Below are 18,668 nucleotides of genomic sequence, written 5' to 3' on the forward strand. Positions count from 1 at the left end.
CGTAAATTTCAGGAGCAACCCTGAAATCTAAAGGGCTATGAGTGACATCCCAATAGGAATGATGAGGAGAGGGGGCAGCATCTTCTGATTGCTGAGAGAAGGAGGCTCTGCACTTCATTCACTTTCTATTATGTGTAAGAAACACAGATTGTTCTCCCCCAGAATTACAGCGCTTACCCCTAGAGTGCAGAACACATTTTCTGAGCAAAGTCAATCTGTTACTGGCTTTAGCAATAATCATTAACATTGGGCCTGTTCAGACATTTAGCATCGACAGTCAGACCCTGCCTTGTAGTGATACCATTCAAAGCTCCATATTATTCCGATTAAGGTATTTTAGTGCTTATGGGCCCCTATTATATTAAACTGATTTTTAAAGCCCATTAGCTTTTGGATAAGTTTTTCAAAAGCATCTTTCCCAAAATGACTTAGGGTTATATTTTTTAAGGTATTAGGCACCTGAGGATGCAGATAGGGGCTGAGTGGGGTTACCAAAGCAGGTTAGGCACCAGGGGCTAGATGCATAAAAAGATTTAGGTCCCCAGCTGCTACTTTCACTTTAGGTACCTGAATCTGACATTTAGGTGACATCGATCCTCAACCGCCCCCCAACCCCCCCAGTCACTCAGCTGTTGCCTAACTCTGATGGTGTCTAAAGATCCTATGCACCTAAATTTCTGTCATTTAAATCATCCAAATGCCTACAAATCTGGTGCTGGGCATGCTCCCACTGGCTCAGGCTAGGCGCACAGATCCCTATTTCATACCTAAGCACCAGCACGTGCCTCACACTATGGTTTCCCTGGCCTGCCTCTCATGTGGCTGCCCCCCTGCCCACTCTGCTTTGTCTCAGGCCCATGTCCCATTTCAGGTGGGGGGAGGGGAGGCTAAATTTGGTGTTTTAACTCCATGGCACAATGCCAGTGGCTCAATTTTGACCCCAGATGCTCCCCTGCCTCCCTCTCTCGCAACCAATGTGGGACATTCGGGCCTATCCAGAGTGCGTAGAGCAGCAGCCCTGGAACCAGACCAGCTGGTGCTTCACCACCAGCATCCAGGTGAAGCATGGGGAGCTGCTGTCAGTGCCCACAGGGGGAGCCAGCCAGGAGGGGGGCAGCGGGGGACTGGCAGGGGGCAGAAATGGCCGGGTGTTGCCTAGTGCCCAGTGACGGGTTAATCCAGCCCTGCGAATAACCAGAGGAACCTGCAAAGCACTGACAGCTACATGGCCCGAGTTAGGGGAGCAGAGCTTGTAGCTCCGGCCCAGGGCTAGTAGCCAGTGAGCCTGGTATGGAGACAAGAGACCGTCTCTGACAAACTGCTCCTTGTGCCAGTCTGTGATCAGAGTGACTCACACACAGAGTCAGTGTCACCGAGAAACGTGTCTCCTGCTGATCCCGGTTCTGGGCAGCCTGTCAAGGACCAGGACCCATGTGTATCCCTGTTAATACTGGGGACTCTGTGGAACAATGCCCAGTCTTCATAGAAATGCCCCTTCTCCCCCCATCCTGGGATCTGCACGTCTCCTTTCTGCCCATTGATACAGTGGCTTCTGCACTTGATCCCCCCTTAATGCTGAGAGAAGCTGCCTGTGCCCAGGGGAACTGGGGCCCCCAGAGGCAGTGTCTGGGGCAGGGGGCTGCAGTGCAATCCCTTGATCGCTAGGACCCAGGAGCAGCTGGGATGCGGCTCTGGGAGCCGCTGGGGTCACTCAGTCTGGGCAGCAGGAAGTGAATCGCTCTCGCTGCAGTGACTCTGGGGCTTTGTGAGGAGCCCACGCGCATTGCAAGATCCCCGAGCCCCGGCGGCTGCTGCTGGGGACCCCGGAGCCCTGGCTGCAGCCGGGAGAGGGGAATCTCCAGCAGTAACATTCCCGCTGCTCCCAGGAGCCTCTCCCGGTGCAGAGACCCCAGCTTGGCCAGGACCCCCCACCCCGGGCCCCAGCCCCTGCTCCCAGGGAGGGCACCGCTTGTAGGGAAGGTAAGAGAGACCTGCCCATCCCCCCAGGGAGCGGTGCCCCCCGGTGCCATCCTGGCTGCAGGGGGAGGGTTTGGCCCCAGGCTGCTCCCAGCGGGGCTGGCTGCGATTCCCTGCCCTGGGCCCGGGGAAGCTGCCGCCAGCTCCCGGTGTTTGCGGGGCGGGTGAAGCCAGCGCGCGCCGTGGGGAGGGCTGGGACAGCGACACGTGGGAGGATAAAGGGGGGTGGGAGCCGGAAGGGGGCTGAAGTGGGGCAGGGGGGGATTGAGGCATGAAATGGGATGTGTGAGGGGTAGGAGGGGGCTGAACAGGGATGCAGGGGGCGGGATGGGAGTAGGGGGCAGTGGTTGCGTTGCAGGGAGGATGAGGCAATGCCGGAGAGTCAGGGGGCGGGAGGAGGATCCTGGAGCGGGTGGGAACAGGGGTGGGATAGAAGGAAAATGGTGCGGGGGGGGCAGTGAGAAGGGGAGAAAGTGGGGGGGTGAGACTTGGGGGGCTGGAGGGAGAATGGCGGTGCAAGCGGAGACTGGCTGGGGAATGGGGAGAGAGGCTAGTGATAAAGGAGAGCGATCGTGAGAGATACAATGGCAGCTCCCTCACCGCATCGTGCGGGGGGGCTGCCCTACCCATCAGCCAGCTGGGGATTTTGTTTTCAGAGGAAATGGTCACGCTGGCGGGGGAGCAGGGGACTAACCCCTAAGGGCTCCAAAGTTACAAGGCAGATAGCCCCACAGAACTGGCCCCCAACAGACACATTCTTTCACTATTTTCTTAAGCCAAACTCACGATTTCTGGTCTCTGGCTCCTGACTGGGACCGTCTGGGGTGGCAGGATGGACCAGGGCCCCTCTTGGATTTCTGAGCAGGATTTATGGCTCAGAGTCACCGCCAGAACAGCAGGGGTAGATCCGAGTGAGCTAATGAGATCAGCCTGGGACTGCTGGAGGAGAGTGGGGTACTCAGTCGTCAGCTGCTGCCACCAGAGGGAGGAGAGGCTAGTGTCTGCCTCTCTCTGGCCTGAAGAAGCTATGTTGACTGTTCTCCAGCATATAATGTTTATATATGTTTCTGATATTTCTGTTCTTTACTATAGATTCAACCAAGTCAACTGAATTTAGTCTTACTGGCCTGTAATTGCCAGGATTGCCTCTGGAGATTACCTTAGGTATCCTCCAGTCTTCTGGTACAGATGCTGATTTTAGCAAACTATTACATACCACAGTTAGTAGTTCTGCCATTTCATATTTAATACAGTGTTACTGAAGCTGTGTCAGTCCCAGGATACAAGTCCCAGATACAAGGTGGGTCAGATAATATCTTTTATTGGACCAATTTCACCTTGAATGGTCTCTTGAAATATGTGTTATCTACTAATGCTAAACAATCTGTTCCATTTTGTATTTAGCTATGACACTCTGAGTACATTTCCCAGACCTGAAGAAGAGCTCTGTGTAGCTCAAATGAGTATCTCTTTCCCCAGCAGAAGTTGGTCCAGTAAATATATTACCTTGCCCACCTTGTCTCTCTCAAGACATCTAGACAGACTTGTGTGTAGTTCTGGGGAGGAGCCGGTGGTGGTGGTACATGTAGGTACCAATGACATAGGGAAGGACAGGAAAAAGGTCCTGGAGGCCAAATTCAGGCTGCTAGGTAAGAGATTGAAGTCCAGGACTTCCATAGTAGTGTTCTCTGAAATGCTTCCAGTTCCATGCACAGGGCCAGTTAGACAGGTAGAACTGCAGGGTCTCAATACGTGGATGAGACAATGGTGTAGGGAGGAGGGATTTAGATTTATTAGGAAGTGGGGGACCTTTTGGGAAAGGGGGAACCTATACAGGAAGGATGGGCTCCACCTAAACCAAAATGGAACCAGATTGCTGGCACTTACAATTAAAAAGGTCATAGAGCAGTTTTTAAACCAAGAGCTAGGGGAAAGCTGACAGGTGCGGAGGAGCATGTGGTTCAGACAGAGACATCACTTAGGGGAGGATCTATAAATGGAAATTCCCTATGTCCTAGTAAGGAGGAGAGGATGGAAGATGATACAATATGGGAAGGATCAGATGAGAAACAGTCAAATGAAAAAAAAGTCCCATTCAATTACACCACATCATGGCAGACAGCTAGAAAGTGACAATTATTTTGTTTATATGCAAACGCTAGAAGTCTCAATAATAAGATGGGTGAACTTGAGTGTCTGGTATTAAATGAGGATATTGATACAGTAGGTATCACAGAAACTTGGTGGAATGAGGATAATCAATGGGACACAGTAATACCAGGGTACAAAATATATCAGAATATCAGAACAGGTTGTGCTAGTGGGGCAGTGGCATTATATGTGAAAGAAAGCGTAGAATCAAACGAAGTAAAAATCTTAAATGAACCAAACTATACCACAGAATCGAGTAATTCCATGCTTGAACAACAAGAATATAGCAGTAGGGACCACCTGACCAGGATGGCGATAGTGACTGTGAAATGCTCAGGGAGATAAGAGAGGTTATAAACATAAAAAACTCAATAATAATGACAGGTTTCAGAGTAGCAGCCGTGTTAGTGTGTATTCGCAAAAAGAAAAGGAGTACTTGAGACTTAGAGACTAACAAATTTATTTGAGCATAAGCTTTCGTGAGCTACAGCTCACTTCATCGGATGCAATAATAATGGGGGATTTCAACTATCCCCATATTGACTGGGTACATGTCACCTCAGGACGGGATTCAGAGATAAAGTTTCTTGACACCTTAAATAACTAATTCTTGGAGCAGCTAGTCCTGGAACCCACAAGAGGAGAGGCAATTCTTGATGCAGTCGTCAGTGGAGCAGGTCCAAGAGGTGAATATAGCTGGACCTCTTAGTAATAGTGACCATAATATAATTAAATTTAACATCTCTGTGTGGGGGAAAACACCACAAGCAGCCCAACATGATAGCATTTAATTTCAAAAAGGGGAACTATACAAAAAATGAGGAAGTTAGTTAAACAGAAATAAAAGATACGTGCCACAAGTCAAATCTCTGAAAGCTGCATTGAAACCCTTTAAAAAACACCATAATAGAGGCTCAACTTAAATGCACCCCAAATTTAAAAGACACAATAAAAAGTGCCACAATGGCTAAACAACAAAGTAAAAGAAGAAGTGAGAGGCTAAAAGACATCCTTTAAAAAGTGGAAGTTAAATCCTATTGAGGAAAATAGAAAGGAGTATGAATTCTGGCAAATGAAGTGTAAAAATATAATTAGGAAGGCCAAAAAAGGCCAAACATAGGGTCAGGTAGAGAGGAGGAAAGGTCTGAAAAACCCACTGGGACTTGCTCAGGCTAAGGCCTGATTTGTGAACAGGCCCATTGGGAGGTAAACATTCCCCCATTTCTAAAACAGGAACATCCCTCCCTCCCACCAGACAGGGCTGGGAAAACAGACCAGAGTTCCCCACCAAGAGTCTAGGCAGAGACTGCGGGGGAATACAAAGGAAAGGTGCTGGGATTCCTGTCCCTGTCCCCTACCCAAAGCTCTGCTTCCCACATCAGCCTGTGCCTCATAGGTTTGTGGTAAATTAGAAGACTCTGCCCTCCTCTGTCTGCTGGGAGGGACACGGAGCTCTCACTTTCTTGCCAACCCCTGAAGCTTTCTGGCTGCTCTAGCAGAATCTCATCCCCATCCTGCTCAATCTGTTCCTCCTCCCCCCCACTGAGCTAGCTTGCTTTCTTCCTTCCTTCCCATGAATAGTGGGATTGTGACTGTGGCAGCAGGTGCTGAGTAGGGAACATTTGTTGTTTCAGATGCCGGTGACTTTCGAGGATGTGGCTGTGTATTTCACCAAGGGGCAGGGGGCCCTGCTGGACCCCAGTCAGAGAGCCCTGTACAGGGAAGTCATGAAGGAGAATTACGAGAATGTGACCTCACTGGGTAAGGCTTTCCTGGCCTCTCTGTTATTAGAAGCCATGGGGTCTTGCATTTCCAAATCTGTCAGGTACATCTTTGGTGAGATAGACTGGAGGTGAACGAACCCTATAATCCACAGCTGCTATGTGAGAGAGACTTTCAATGAGATAGGGATGTCAAAACCTAATGGACATTCTATCTCATCCCTACCCCTCCAGCTTTCAAGGGGGCAGAAGTCATATATTGTTTTGTCTGGATTATTTCTCAGGCACACACAGAATCCCTGTGTGACTGGTTCCTCCTGGGGTGCTACCTGGAACTGGGGTACCACTGAGCCCTCTGACCCACAAGGCCTGGGCTCCCTCTCACACTGTGCTACTGTGAGAAGTTGTAGACCCACTCCTGGTCCCACACTTCCACCAGCGTCCACGCAGGCAGGGACACACCCCGCTGCAGTTACATGCAGGCTCTCTGTCCAACCCCTGCATGAACCAACAACAGAAATGCTACAACCAGGATAACTCCCAGCTCCCCAGACATGCACCCCTCTGGACTATGAACCCAAAATTATACCATATTGTGCTGCACAGGGAATTGTACAACATAAGGTCACAGCGTTCGCCTCCCCCCTCAGTGTGGGGAGGAAATGCAACAAACTTGTGTTAAATCAAGCTGAGATTTTTTTCCCAAGACACTTCACTTAAAGGCACACTGGATTTAGATTAAAACGTAAAACAAGTTTATTAACTACAAAAGATAGATTTTAAGGGATTATACGTGATAGCAAACAGATCAAAGCAGATTACCTAGCAAATAAACGAAACACAAACTAAGCTTAATATACTAAATACGTTGGATATGAACATGGGTGCCAGGTTTGTATAATTTTTGGTGGTGCCCAAGCAGAGCCGTCCGGTCCACAGGATGGACCGGGGCAATTGCCCCGCGTCCTGTGCTTTGGGAGGCCCCGTACTTCGGGGGGACGCAGGGTCCAGGGCAGCCTGGGGAGCTAGCGGGGAGCCTGGCACCAGCAGCAACGAGCACGGCCAGGCAGGTCTGCATCTGCAAGCAGGCACCCTGCCTCAGGTGCAGCTCCCATTGACCGTTGCGGGGGAGGAGGAAGGCAAAGGAGGAGGTTGTAGGAAGCAGGAGAGGCAGTGGGGGAGGGGAGCTGTCTGGCACAAAGGGGGGGTTCTCTGGAGAGGGGTGACGGGGGCATGGGTCTTTAGGGGGAGCACAGGGTTGTGTGGGTCTCTGTGGGGTGGGGAGGAGTGATGGACGGAGCCACTGCAGCCTGTGTCTGCTCTGCAGGGGTGGGGTTGCTATAGCCCTGCCAGGAAACCCCCTCTGTACTCTGTATTTTATGCCAGCTCCGGGGTGCCCATTGCTGCTCCTTTCCCCCGCCCCCAGCTCTATCTGTCTCTCCCCACAACCCCCCGGCTGTGTCTGTCTGACAGTGACAGACTCCTGCTGCTCTCTCTCTGCCCGGGGCTAAGAGCCACTGTCTGTGGCTCCCTCCCCCTCCCTGCTGTGGAGGTGCGGCCAGGCAGCTCTGGCGCCGCCCCCAGCAGCTCCTGTTGGCTGGGTCAGCGCTGAGGGAGGAGGAGGGACGGAGGCAGCATGTGGGGCTGCCCTGCCTCTGCTGGGACTCTCCGCACAGGGGACGGGGGGAGCTGCCTGTGGGGAGGCAGGGGAAAGTGAGGTGAGAGTGCCCCGTGTTGCTGACCCATGGTGAGGGGACCCCCAAAGGACAAGGCCTGGGGCCCAAACATTGGTGGAGCCGGGCCCACCATCATGAATATTGATGGAGCATGGGCACAGCGAGCCCATATAACTCGTTACCTATGGATATGAATTAGCAGATTCTCACCCTAAATGATGGTACAGGCAGACTTGTAGATTCTTAATGCACAAGCTGCATTAGCTGTACAGCTTGTGTTTCTCAGGTCTTCATACACAAGCTAGAAATCCCTTTAGCCTGGATCCAGCACTTCCCCCAGTTCAATCTTTGTTCCTCAGGTGTTTCCAGGAGACTTCTTGTATGGGGAGTGCAGAACAGATGAATTCACTCCCTGCCTTATATAGCTTTAGCATACGGTGGAAACCCTTTGTTTCAAAACTTGGTTCCCAGACTGGTTTGTGGACAAATACTGACATCCCAAGATGGAGTACAGAGACATGTGGTCTGGTCACATGTCCTTGTAGAGTTATAGCAGCCATTGCTTACTGGCTGGCCAAAATGCCCACAGGAAGGTTAAGCTATTCCATGGTCCATTGTCTTTGCTGATGGACCATCAGCCTCGCATGGCTTTTTCATTGTTGTACCTGAAAGGCTGGCTGTGGGTGTTTTCCAGAGCAAGCCCATTTGAATTACAGATTCCTAGTCAATAATCAATACTTCAGATTCAAAAATGATACATGCATACAAATTGGATATTCATACTCAGCAAATCATAACTTTTCCAATGACATCTTACATGACCCATCTTGCAAAAAAAGAATATTAATTACGCTATAATTATATCATAATAATATCACTATGAAGAATATGCGGTGCAGTGTCACACCCTCTTCACCTCCTTTCTTGGGACTAGCTTCAGCCATGAGGAGGGGTCTGGGCGCTGCAGGTTTAGAAATAGACAGGGGGTTAACTCTAGACCTGTGTGTGTGTCAGCAAGGCCCGGAGAGTGCACAGATCCTGCAAACTCCTATTGAGGGTGTAACAATTCCTCTCACCTCCCCAGACAAGGGGATTCAATGTTGAACCCCAAGGGGGTTCAATGACGATGTTCCTGTCCTCTTGGATTCCATGTTCCCCCAGCACAGCACAGGCACAGGTTCAACTCCAGGAATGTCCTTCGTGATAAATACTCTCCCTATTCTCCATGCACCCTGATCTTGTCTCTTTTCACCCCCTGAGCAGGATTTCCCATTCCCAAACCTGACCTGATCACCCGGCTGGAACGATGGGAAGAGCCGTGGGTACCCGATCTCCAGACCTGCCAGGAAAGGGAGATTCTGAGAGATACCCACATAGGTAAGGAGTTGGTGAAACTGACACAGAAACCATCTGGCGATTGAGGAAAAACATTGAGAATCCCAAAAATGTGGTGTCAGTGAACACATCAGTTCTGCCTCATCTCATCCAGGTCAGGGCTGTACTCAATATATATCATTCATGGCTTTCCACCCGTCCTGCTAGCGGCAGGCATTTCCTTCCCTGTGAGTGTTTGGATGGGATGTGGAGGCAGAATCCAATTGTTCAGTCTTTGAAAATTTATTGTGTTGGATTTTCCCTTTCTGCTATACCTCTTTTTCCCCACCATAGACAATGACTCCTGCCCAGATTGTCTCTCTTTCTCCCAGCAGGTGATGAGCAAGAGAGTGAGAAAGAGGAGGAGACTCAACATCAGGAATTTCCTGGGAAAGTGGAACCACAGGGGACCTTTGGGAGAAGAGCTGAAGGGAATTTCTCGCAGTGCTTGGAACAAGGAAAAGCCTCTGGAAATCAGAACTGGTCAGAGAGGCTATTCAGAAAACAGCCTACCAAGAAAGTGGCTGAATCTATTAAATATGTGGGAGGATGCAAGGATCCTGAGGAAACCACAGCCCAGCAGACAAATCACAAGAAAGAGAGATCCAATCAGTGCCTCAAATGTGGGAAACAATTCATTCTGAGATCACACCTTCTTACACATCAGACAATCCATATGGGAGGGAAACCCCATAAATGCTTTGAGTGTGGGAAGAGCTTTAGCCACAGCTCATACCTCACTGCACATTGGAGGACCCACACTGGAGAGAGACCCTATATATGCTTGGACTGTGGGAAAAGCTTCAGTAACAGCTCAAACCTCACTAAACATCGGAGAATCCACACAGGAGAAAGACCATATAAATGCCCAGACTGTGGGAAATGTTTCATTCAGAAGTCAAGCCTTGTTACACATCAGATAACCCACACTGGAGAAAGACCCCATAGGTGCTTAGACTGTGGGAAAAGCTTTAGCCACAGCTCATACCTCATTAGACATTGGGGGACCCACCTGGGAGAGAGACCCTATAAATGTCTCGAGTGTGGGAAAAGTTTCATTCGGAGCTCGCACCTTAGTAGACATCAGAGAATTCATACTGGAGATAAACTTCATCAATGCCTCCACTGTAGGAAAAGTTTCATTGAGAGACCAAACCTTATTAGACATCAGGTAATCCACACAGGAGAGAGCCCCCATAGGTGCTTGGAGTGTGGGAAAAGTTTCACACAGAGATCAGCTCTTGTTACACATCAAGCAATCCACACAGGAGAGAGACCTCATAAGTGCTTGGACTGTGGGAAAAGTTTCATTCAGAGAACAAACCTTATTTCACATCAGACAATACACACAGGAGAGAAACCACATAAATGCTTGGATTGTGGGAAAAGTTTTGCTTACAATTCAGGCCTTATTGTGCATCAGAGAATCCACACAGCAGAGAAGCCCTATAAATGTTTGGACTGTGGAAAAAGTTTCAGTCACAAATCAAATCTTACTAAACATCAGAGAATCCACATGGGAGAAAGGCCATATAAATGCCTGGACTGTGGGAAATGTTTCATTCAGAAATCAAGCCTTGTTATACATCAGACAACCCACACTGGAGAGAGACCCCATAAGTGCTTGGTCTGTGGGAAAAACTTTAGCCACAGCTCATACCTCACTAGACATTGGAGGACCCACACGGAGGAGAGACCCTATAAATGCCTTGAGTGTGGGAAAAGCTTCATTCAGAGCTCACACCTTATTAGACACCAGAAAATTCATACTGGAGATAAACCTGATAAATGCCTCCACTGTGGGAAACGTTTCACTGAGAGAACAAACCTTATTAGACATCAGGCAATCCACACAGGAGAGAGCCCCCATAAATGCTTGGAGTGTGGGAAAAGTTTCAATCAGCGATCAAACCTTATTATACATCAAAGAATCCACACAGGCTATAACCTTCATAAATGCCTTGACTGCGGGAAAAGCTTCAATATGAGCTCAGAGCTTACTAAACATCAGAGAATCCACAAGCGTGAGACCCTAGAAATAGCTTGACTGTGGGAAAAGATTCATTCTGAGTTCATGCATCAGTGAACCATACAACAGAGAGACCTTGAAAGTGGGGGAAGCTTCTATTGGTTGCTCCCATAGTATCAGGCATCAGCAAATCCACACAGGGAAGAAACCTCTGAGACGTTCCCAGGGTGGAAAATGCTCCAAGTGTAGATAACACCATATTAGACTGGTCTAAGCAAACCCAAGGCAGAGGATGGGAAGCCCCAATCAGCCCCATCTCCCTGCTGCAGTCTTGGTTGCTGAGCGAATGGGCCACAGGTGGGGGAAGGAAGAGAGAAAAACTTCCCCAGCTGCTCCCTCGGCCTGGCTGAAGTTTCCCCCTCTCCCATCCTTTCCAGATGGGATTCCCCTTCCATGGAGATTAAGAGAAGGACACTTGGGCTTGGCCCTACCTTCTGTCTAGACACCTTTCCCACCCCCGCATCTTCCACCAGCCCCTGGGCTGGGCTACTCCAATTACCTTGAGCTGTTCCCTGGAACGGGGGTGTCCAGAAAGGCTGGTAACTCCTTCCCTCCCCAAATCCCCCAAGGCACTGGGATCTGTGGGATATTGAGGGACCAGGAGGATCGTTTTGTGCAAGGAACTGGGGATTAAATGTTTGAAGCTTCTGGAACTAGGAAGCAGAGCAAGCTGGGTGCTGGGGCTATTGAATGTTTGAGGATCATGGGTTAAGGAGAGAGGGAGAGCACAGGGGATGGATTTCCACAGGGCTTTTTGTAGGAGGCCCAGAGATCCCACCTCTGCCTCCATAGCATCAGCCTCTGAGGTTCTCTTTATGGTAGGAAATGTGGTCGGGATTAGCCAGCGCATCTCTGTGACCCTCCATCAGATTCCTAGTATAAACTGACCCTGAGCATCTTATCCCCCTGTTAGCAGAGTGATGGCCAGTCCCTGAGTTCCCCTTTTGGGGCCAGATTGTCTCATTCTGGGAAATTCTCACATTAGTTCAGGCCGAGGTGAAAACCATTTATTGTTTGTACATTTTCTACCTTATGGACCAGAATTAACTAGATGTTAAAAAATTGGAGCAGTGACAGTAAATGTTGTTCTAGCTTCTGTGCTATTCGAGGGTGATGGGGTGAGTTGCAGGGATTCCCTCCTTCCCTCATCACTTCCCTCCACCTTTGGCACAGTAACTCTGTCCAAGCAATAGAGAGTTTTATCCTCTCCCCATTCTACCCCTCTATCTCCCAAAGGGTCACTTACCACAGTGGCCTTGGCTCTCCATGCTTAGGAATCACAGTTTGATTTCTATGATCCTAAATCAGACTCCTGAAGGCTGGAGAAGAAAGTGTCACAGACCTGGGAGTGGGCAGGGAAATCCCAGTGACCCTCAAAGCACAGTTTGACCTGTCCAGTCTTATAGCCCTGTTTCCATCTATTGATAAAATTACTTCTGGGCTTTTTCTAGGCTACTCCAGATCATTTGTAGATGGGAAGTTTGGGTGGGTTTTTTTTTTGTCTTTCTTTTAGCATAATGATGCTATAACTTTTGTAACTAATACACCCAAATAATGAGGCAAGAAGTAAAGCAGGTTTAGCCACTTCAGAAGAACATGGGTACATTTATTTTCCTGATTTTGAGTCTTAAAAGATTCTCTGAGATTTCAGTTTATGAATGTGAAAGTGTTTTATAGCCCAACATGTATTGTGGGTTTTTCTTTCTTTGTGAAGGCCGTTTGGTCACATACTTAAATATTAGTTTAATTTGACATGATGTAGCTCAGATTTGTTGAAGACTTCATGAGACAAATTATCATTGCCAGAAAAGCCTTTTTAAAAAAAATATTATTTTAACCTGTCTAACCCTTTGTCATGAGATCTTTTGTGTGTTGGAACAATGACAATGATCAATATCTCTCAGCACAAACACTGAAGGTGAGAGCAAGATTCACAGACTGAAACAGGGAAAGAAGTTATTTGCCTTATCCCTGCAGTGATGTGAGAAACAGTCAGGAGGGGGAGAAGGTGGGGGGATCAGAGCTAGGAAGCTGCTGGGTTTGCTCTTCAGAGCCAGACAACTGAGGCTGAGAACTGTGAACTCCCTGCATCAGAGCCAGAGAGAGACAAGAATAGGTCTATGAGTGTCGTGTGAAGCTGCCCCTGAACTCTAAAGGGTCATGAATGACACCGCACAAAGAATGATGGGGGCAGGGGGACAGTCTCTCTCGATTGCTGAAATGATGAAGTTGGGTGCAGGCAAGAAGTGAGCTGGGGATGTCAACAGACCTGGCCAGCCTTGAAGCCAGGCTGACCCCAATCATTGAGGCCAGAGAGATATGAGGAGCCCTAAACCTGGCTGGTCATCTGTTAGGATGTCGATATTCAGGCCTGTCTGTAAAGGCCTATACTCTAAGAATTTAGGTGTATTCTCATCACTTAGCTAGTTACAGAGGTATAAAAGAAAGAATCAAAATCACTGTCTCCTGGTGTGAGGGCCTTCTCTCACAGTGACAGTCTGAGGCCCTGTTCTTAGGCTAAGGCCTTTGGCTAAGCAGCAGAGGCAGCCATAAGCTAGGAAGCGAACGGTCACCTCTTCACATTCCAGATTAGTCACACTGAAATAAGGGAATCTGGGGCTATTAGAAAGGTGATCTGATCTATCACCTCCAGAGAAAAGGAAGAGCCTAGAGGATGTAAAAGGAAGTTCAGTTTGATAGTTTTCTGTTAGTTAAGAACTCACTTCACAATAGACACAGCTGGGAAACCCTTATGTCTTTATAGATGTAGTTGTGAAATCCTCACTTCTGTATTGTTTTGTCATTATAGTTCCCACTTTGCTATTGTTTGTCTGTATAATCTGTCTGCTTCTGTAATTGTTCCTGTCTGCTGTATAATTAATTTTGCTGGGTGTAAACTAATTAAGGTGGTGGGATATAATTGGTTACATAATCATGTTACAATATGTTAGGATTGGTTAGTTAAATTTCAGGAAAATGATTGGTTAAGGTATAGCGAAGCAGAACTCAAGTTTTACTATATAGTCTGCAGTCAATCAGGAAGTAAGGGGGGGGGTGGGCATGTGGGTGTGTGAGATGGGAACAGGGAATGGGGGTAAGAAAATTGGAATCATGTTTTGCTAAAGGGGGAGATGGGAACAGGGAATGGGGGTAAGAAAATTGGAATCATGTTTTGCTAAAGGGGGAGATGGGAATGGGGGTAAGAAAATTGGAATCATGTTTTGCTAAAGGGGGAAATGGGAACAGGGAATGGGAGTAAGGAAGTTGGAATCATGTTTGGCTAAGGGCAGGAATGGGAACAGGGACACAGGTGTAAGGCTTTGTGGTGTCAGAGCTGGGAAGGAGGATACTAAGGAAGGAAACTGGAATCATGCTTGCTGGAAGTTCACCCCAATAAACATCGAATTGTTTGCACCTTTGGACTTCGGGTATTGTTGCTCTCTGTTCATGCGAGAAGGACCAGGGAAGTAAGTGGGTGAAGGAATAAGCCCCCTAACACCGGCTGCCAACTAGACATGGAGCCATTGATCACTACCTGTTGAGCCCAACAATTTAGCCAGCTTTCTATCCACCTTATAGTCCATTCATCCAGCCCATACTTCTTTAACTTATTGATCCATCAATGGGTATTAGCCAGGATGGGCAGGGATGGTGTTCCTAGCCTGTTTGGCAGAAGCTGAGAATGGGAGACAGGGCATAGATCACTTGATGATTACCTGTTGTGTTCATTCACCTGGCATTGGCCACTGTTGGAAGACAGGATACTAGGCCAGATGGACCTTTGGTCTGACCCAGTACGGCCATTCTTATGTTCTTATAAAACAAGTTTATTAACTACAGAAAGATTTAAGTGATTATAAGTGATAGCAAACAGATCAAAGCAGATTACCTAGCAAATAAACAAAACTGCAAACTAAGCCGAAATTACCAGATAGATAGGATTTGAACTAGCAATATCTCACCCTGACTGATGATACAAGCAGGCTTGCAGATTCTTAAGGCACAAGCTGCATCTGCCTTGCAGCTTGGGCTCCCCTTCCCCGATCCCAGTCCTTTGTCTTCCAGAGCTTCTTTCAGGTGTTGAGTTGTGGGGGAGTGAAGACAAATCATGATGTCACTCCCCACTTTATATAGTCTCTCCATATGGAGGGAACCCTTTGTTTCAAGCTAAGTTCCAGGCCCTGTTCGTGGAAAAACGCAGGTACCAAAATGGAATATAGTGTCATGTAGTCTGCTCACATGCCCTTGCATGTCTTGCTGAGTCATAGCAGCCATTACCCATAGGCTGGTTAAAATGTTCCCCGGTGAGGGCAAACCTTTTCCATGGTCCATTGTCTTTGCTGATGAGCTATTAGCACTGTCTAGCTTTCTCACTGTTGTACCCGAAAGGCAGATACAAAATGGTAAGTGCAGACAAACAGAATAATCATATTCAGCAAATCAAAACAAAACTGAAGCCACAATCCCAAAGAAAGAAAACAAAGTATAGAGCTCTATTTCAAAATATGTGTACACTAAAGATAGGAGATCAGGTGTGGGTGCTTCTTACCCTCCTTGCATCTCTCGATTCCAGCGGTGCCAAGCCAGGATCGGTCACTCAATTCCGCGGAAAGACGAATAAGGGACAAGGCTTAGGGACCCTCTTAGCTGCAGAAGCCTTGGGAGGCTGTCACTTATCTGACCAGCAGATAGATAGTGAAAAGCACTCAAAAATCATGGTGCTGTAGGTCCCATACTTATACCTCTGTACTCCTTTATTCTCTTTCTCCTTTCTTATGCCAAATTGGGGCCGGTCTGTCTGGGCGACGCCAGCTCTCGCAAGAGTAGTTTACACTTGCAAGGGAGAGAAACAATAAGTTTTGACTACTGGACATTCCTTTTATTAGGGTAAATATTTTCCCACCTAGGATGTTGGTGTGTGTGCATCACGCTATTTAGTAGGGGCTAAGAGCCATGTCTGTCACAGCTTCTCTGTCTGCTGGGAGCCTAATCCTTGTATCTGTTCCCAGAGGCACATTGTAGCACCACAACTGTGCTTCTCACAGCTTCAAAGGCTGTGCTGGAATTGATGTTAAGTGCCCTATTGTTTTGGCTCCCTTGTGTTCCCAGCAATGCTGGTCTGAGAGGGGGGGCTGGCTGTCTGGCTACAGATTGGAATAACTGGAGTAATGTTCCTTTTGCACAGAGCCTCAGCTCTTTGGAACCTCTGCAAACACTTTAGCCACGTGTTTAACTCCATCAGCAGGAGTAGCCTTGGATCGCAGTGGGAGGGCTCAGGTGCATATGTGTTTGCAGGATGGACGCTCAGGGCAGTCCCTGATGCCAGGGCAATGGGGATGTGAAGTGCCGCTGTCTGGATTTGGGAGCCTGCCTGCACACCGCACTCACTAGGTGCTGGGTGCATGACTGCAAGGCGCTGGGCCGGGGAAAATCAGCCCTGGGTGGTTATTTTGAGTAGAAAACCAGAGCCACTTCTGGGGTCTTTCAGCTTCTAATGCCCTTTCCCTTCTGCAGCTGGATTTCAGCGTATGATAAAATCCCTCTCAATGCCAAGTCAGTGCCATAAATCACTGGACTGGGTGCAGGAATCAGTAGGCGACGTTCTCTGGCCTGGGTTATGCCAGGGCTCAGACTAAATTCTTCTTCCCAAAACTTTTAAAAGCTGAGCCCCCTCCTCAAGGCAAAGAAACCAATCTTGCCCCTCACCCGTCAGCAATGTGTTAGCGACCCCACCCCCCATTTTCTTGTATACATCTTCAAACCCCACCCTTCCCACCATGGCTAGCCCTTCCCCACACTTCAGGAGACGCTGGAGTAGATGATCCTAACCGTCCCCTCTAACCTTAAGACATGAGGGACCCCATCTTGGAGCATCTTAAAAATCACAGTTCCCAGACTCTGAAACAGGGGCTGCTTTGCCGGGCTCACCTTTCTCCCTCCGTCAGGTTGGCCGATGGGGATAATGAGCCTGGAGATCTCATTCCCGCTGCTCTGAGTGGTGACCATGTGCACACGACCCAACTCAGCTCTTACTGTGTCCCAGGAACGTCTTCATCTTCTGGGAGCCTCATGGCAGCAGTGGGATGATTTAACGGAGTCCCTTAGTCATGGGGCCTTTCTCTCTTTTTTGTTTCAGAGCCAGCGTCCTGGAATCGTCTCCTGGTGCGTGGAGTGGTGGCAGTGGTGGGAGTGCCAGTCTCACTATACGAATGTGGGTTTTGGAAAGGTAGAGGGAAAGTGTTTGCCTACTCGCGACTCATCTTCAGGAAGCTGCTGACTCATCCCTCCCAGCAGCCTGGAAGTCCGCAGGATTGACAGGAATCTGAGCTCCCCGCAGTGTGTGACAGGGACGGGGACCAGGCCTAGGGAACCAGAAACAGGAATCGAGACCCAGCCCTGGAGAATGGGGAAGGAGACCTGCTAATGGAGGACAGACGCTTGACCCAGGAACCCAGAGAAAGGGATCCATTAGGTGGGGACACGGATGTGGCCCAGGAAACTGGACTAGCATTGCCAATCCTCCAGGATGACCGGGAGTCTGCAAGAATTAAAGATTAATTGTCATGTGATAAAATCTTCAGGAATATGTCCAATTAAAACTGGCAACCCTAAACCGGAGTGGGGGGAGGGACCCATTAAATGGAGACAGACTTGGGCTGGGGAACCAGCTAGAAGAGCTGATCCCTCTTACGATGCCCCTCAGTGGTGGGGACTAGACTAGGCGAAACTTTTCATCTAAATCTATTTTAGCTTCAGCAGTTTGCGAATTCATATCCGGTCTGCTGAATTGTTCACGTCCAGACCCTCCCCCAAGTTCTTAAAAAGTCGAAGCATTTAGTTTAGACACTTTCCAAACAATCCATTTTGATTTTTCAGTTTGAAACAATTTTTTGTTTAAAAATGTCCTTCAGTTTTATTTTAAAAATTCAAAAAGTTACAAATCTTGAATAGTTCCTGTATTTTTTTGGGGTTTTTTTTTTAAAGCTTTTTGGTTCATCAAAAATTTGGAAAAATTTTAGTTTTGTTCAACCTGAAACCAGTTTTTTTCCATCTCTTTTTTTGGAATTGTCAGCGACCAAAAAAATTCTGTTTGCCCAGCTCTTGGGGCGGGTGAGGATTTTAGTGGTTATATTGTGGGTCTCTGAGTCTCCTTGTTGCTCAAAGTTTTCTTACTGTAACAAATTGATTTGAGATGAGGGCAAGATGGGCAAAAGCTTCCTAAAAGTGTGGGGGGGCTGCTGGCACCCAAACTGTGGCCCAGCCCCTGTGCCACCCCTTCTCCTCGAAGTCCGGCCCCCTCAAAACATCCCTTTCCGAAGCCCCCCCTCATGCCGCCTTTCTCCCTGAGCTCCCACTTCACGCTGCCCCTTGCCCCCAAAACACTGCCCCCCTCCCGCTCCTTTCTCTCCCCCTTCATCCAGTCGCTCACACTTATGGCCAGTGAAAACTGGTGGGCCCTGGTCTCCCCTGTTCCAGCACCCCTGGATGAGAGTGGGAGAGGATGAAGAACTCCTTTCAAATAAAACTCCCCCCCACCTCAAAAAAGCACAATTTGCCACCAACAACAAAAAAAGGGGCAGTCACGCTGTGTTGTGTGTTACATTCCCGTCCTGGGGCCGTTTATGTCTTTGAGAATGTGAACCCTGTAGGCCTGGGTGTTTCTCTGCGTAATGTGACCTCAGTGCTCCTCACGAGAGCCATTGTTGTAAATGTTTCAGGAGCAGACATATTTATCATTCA

At 48.4% G+C, this 18,668-nt stretch overlaps 1 protein-coding gene across 2 annotated transcripts; it reads left to right on the forward strand.

Moving 5' to 3' along the window:
- The first annotated feature begins 1,726 nt into the window (after nucleotides 1-1,726).
- Nucleotides 1,727-13,976, forward strand: LOC311531153 (uncharacterized protein). 2 transcript variants are annotated; one of them, XM_084648286.1, is made up of 4 exons: nucleotides 1,727-1,980; nucleotides 5,763-5,889; nucleotides 8,789-8,902; nucleotides 9,232-13,976. In XM_084648286.1, exons 2-4 carry the CDS (start codon nucleotides 5,763-5,765, stop codon nucleotides 10,944-10,946), a joined length of 1,956 nt encoding a protein of 651 aa, XP_084504412.1. In that variant the 5' UTR covers nucleotides 1,727-1,980; the 3' UTR covers nucleotides 10,947-13,976. The 2 variants fall into 2 exon arrangements, with proteins under 2 accessions (XP_084504412.1, XP_084504413.1); XM_084648287.1 differs by having other exon boundaries at nucleotides 9,235-13,976.
- Nucleotides 13,977-18,668: the final 4,692 nt, after the last annotated feature.

The sequence above is a fragment of the Lepidochelys olivacea genome, assembly GCF_965140295.1.
Source record: "Lepidochelys olivacea isolate rLepOli2 genome assembly, chromosome: 14".
Taxonomy (NCBI): Eukaryota; Metazoa; Chordata; order Testudines; family Cheloniidae; genus Lepidochelys; species Lepidochelys olivacea.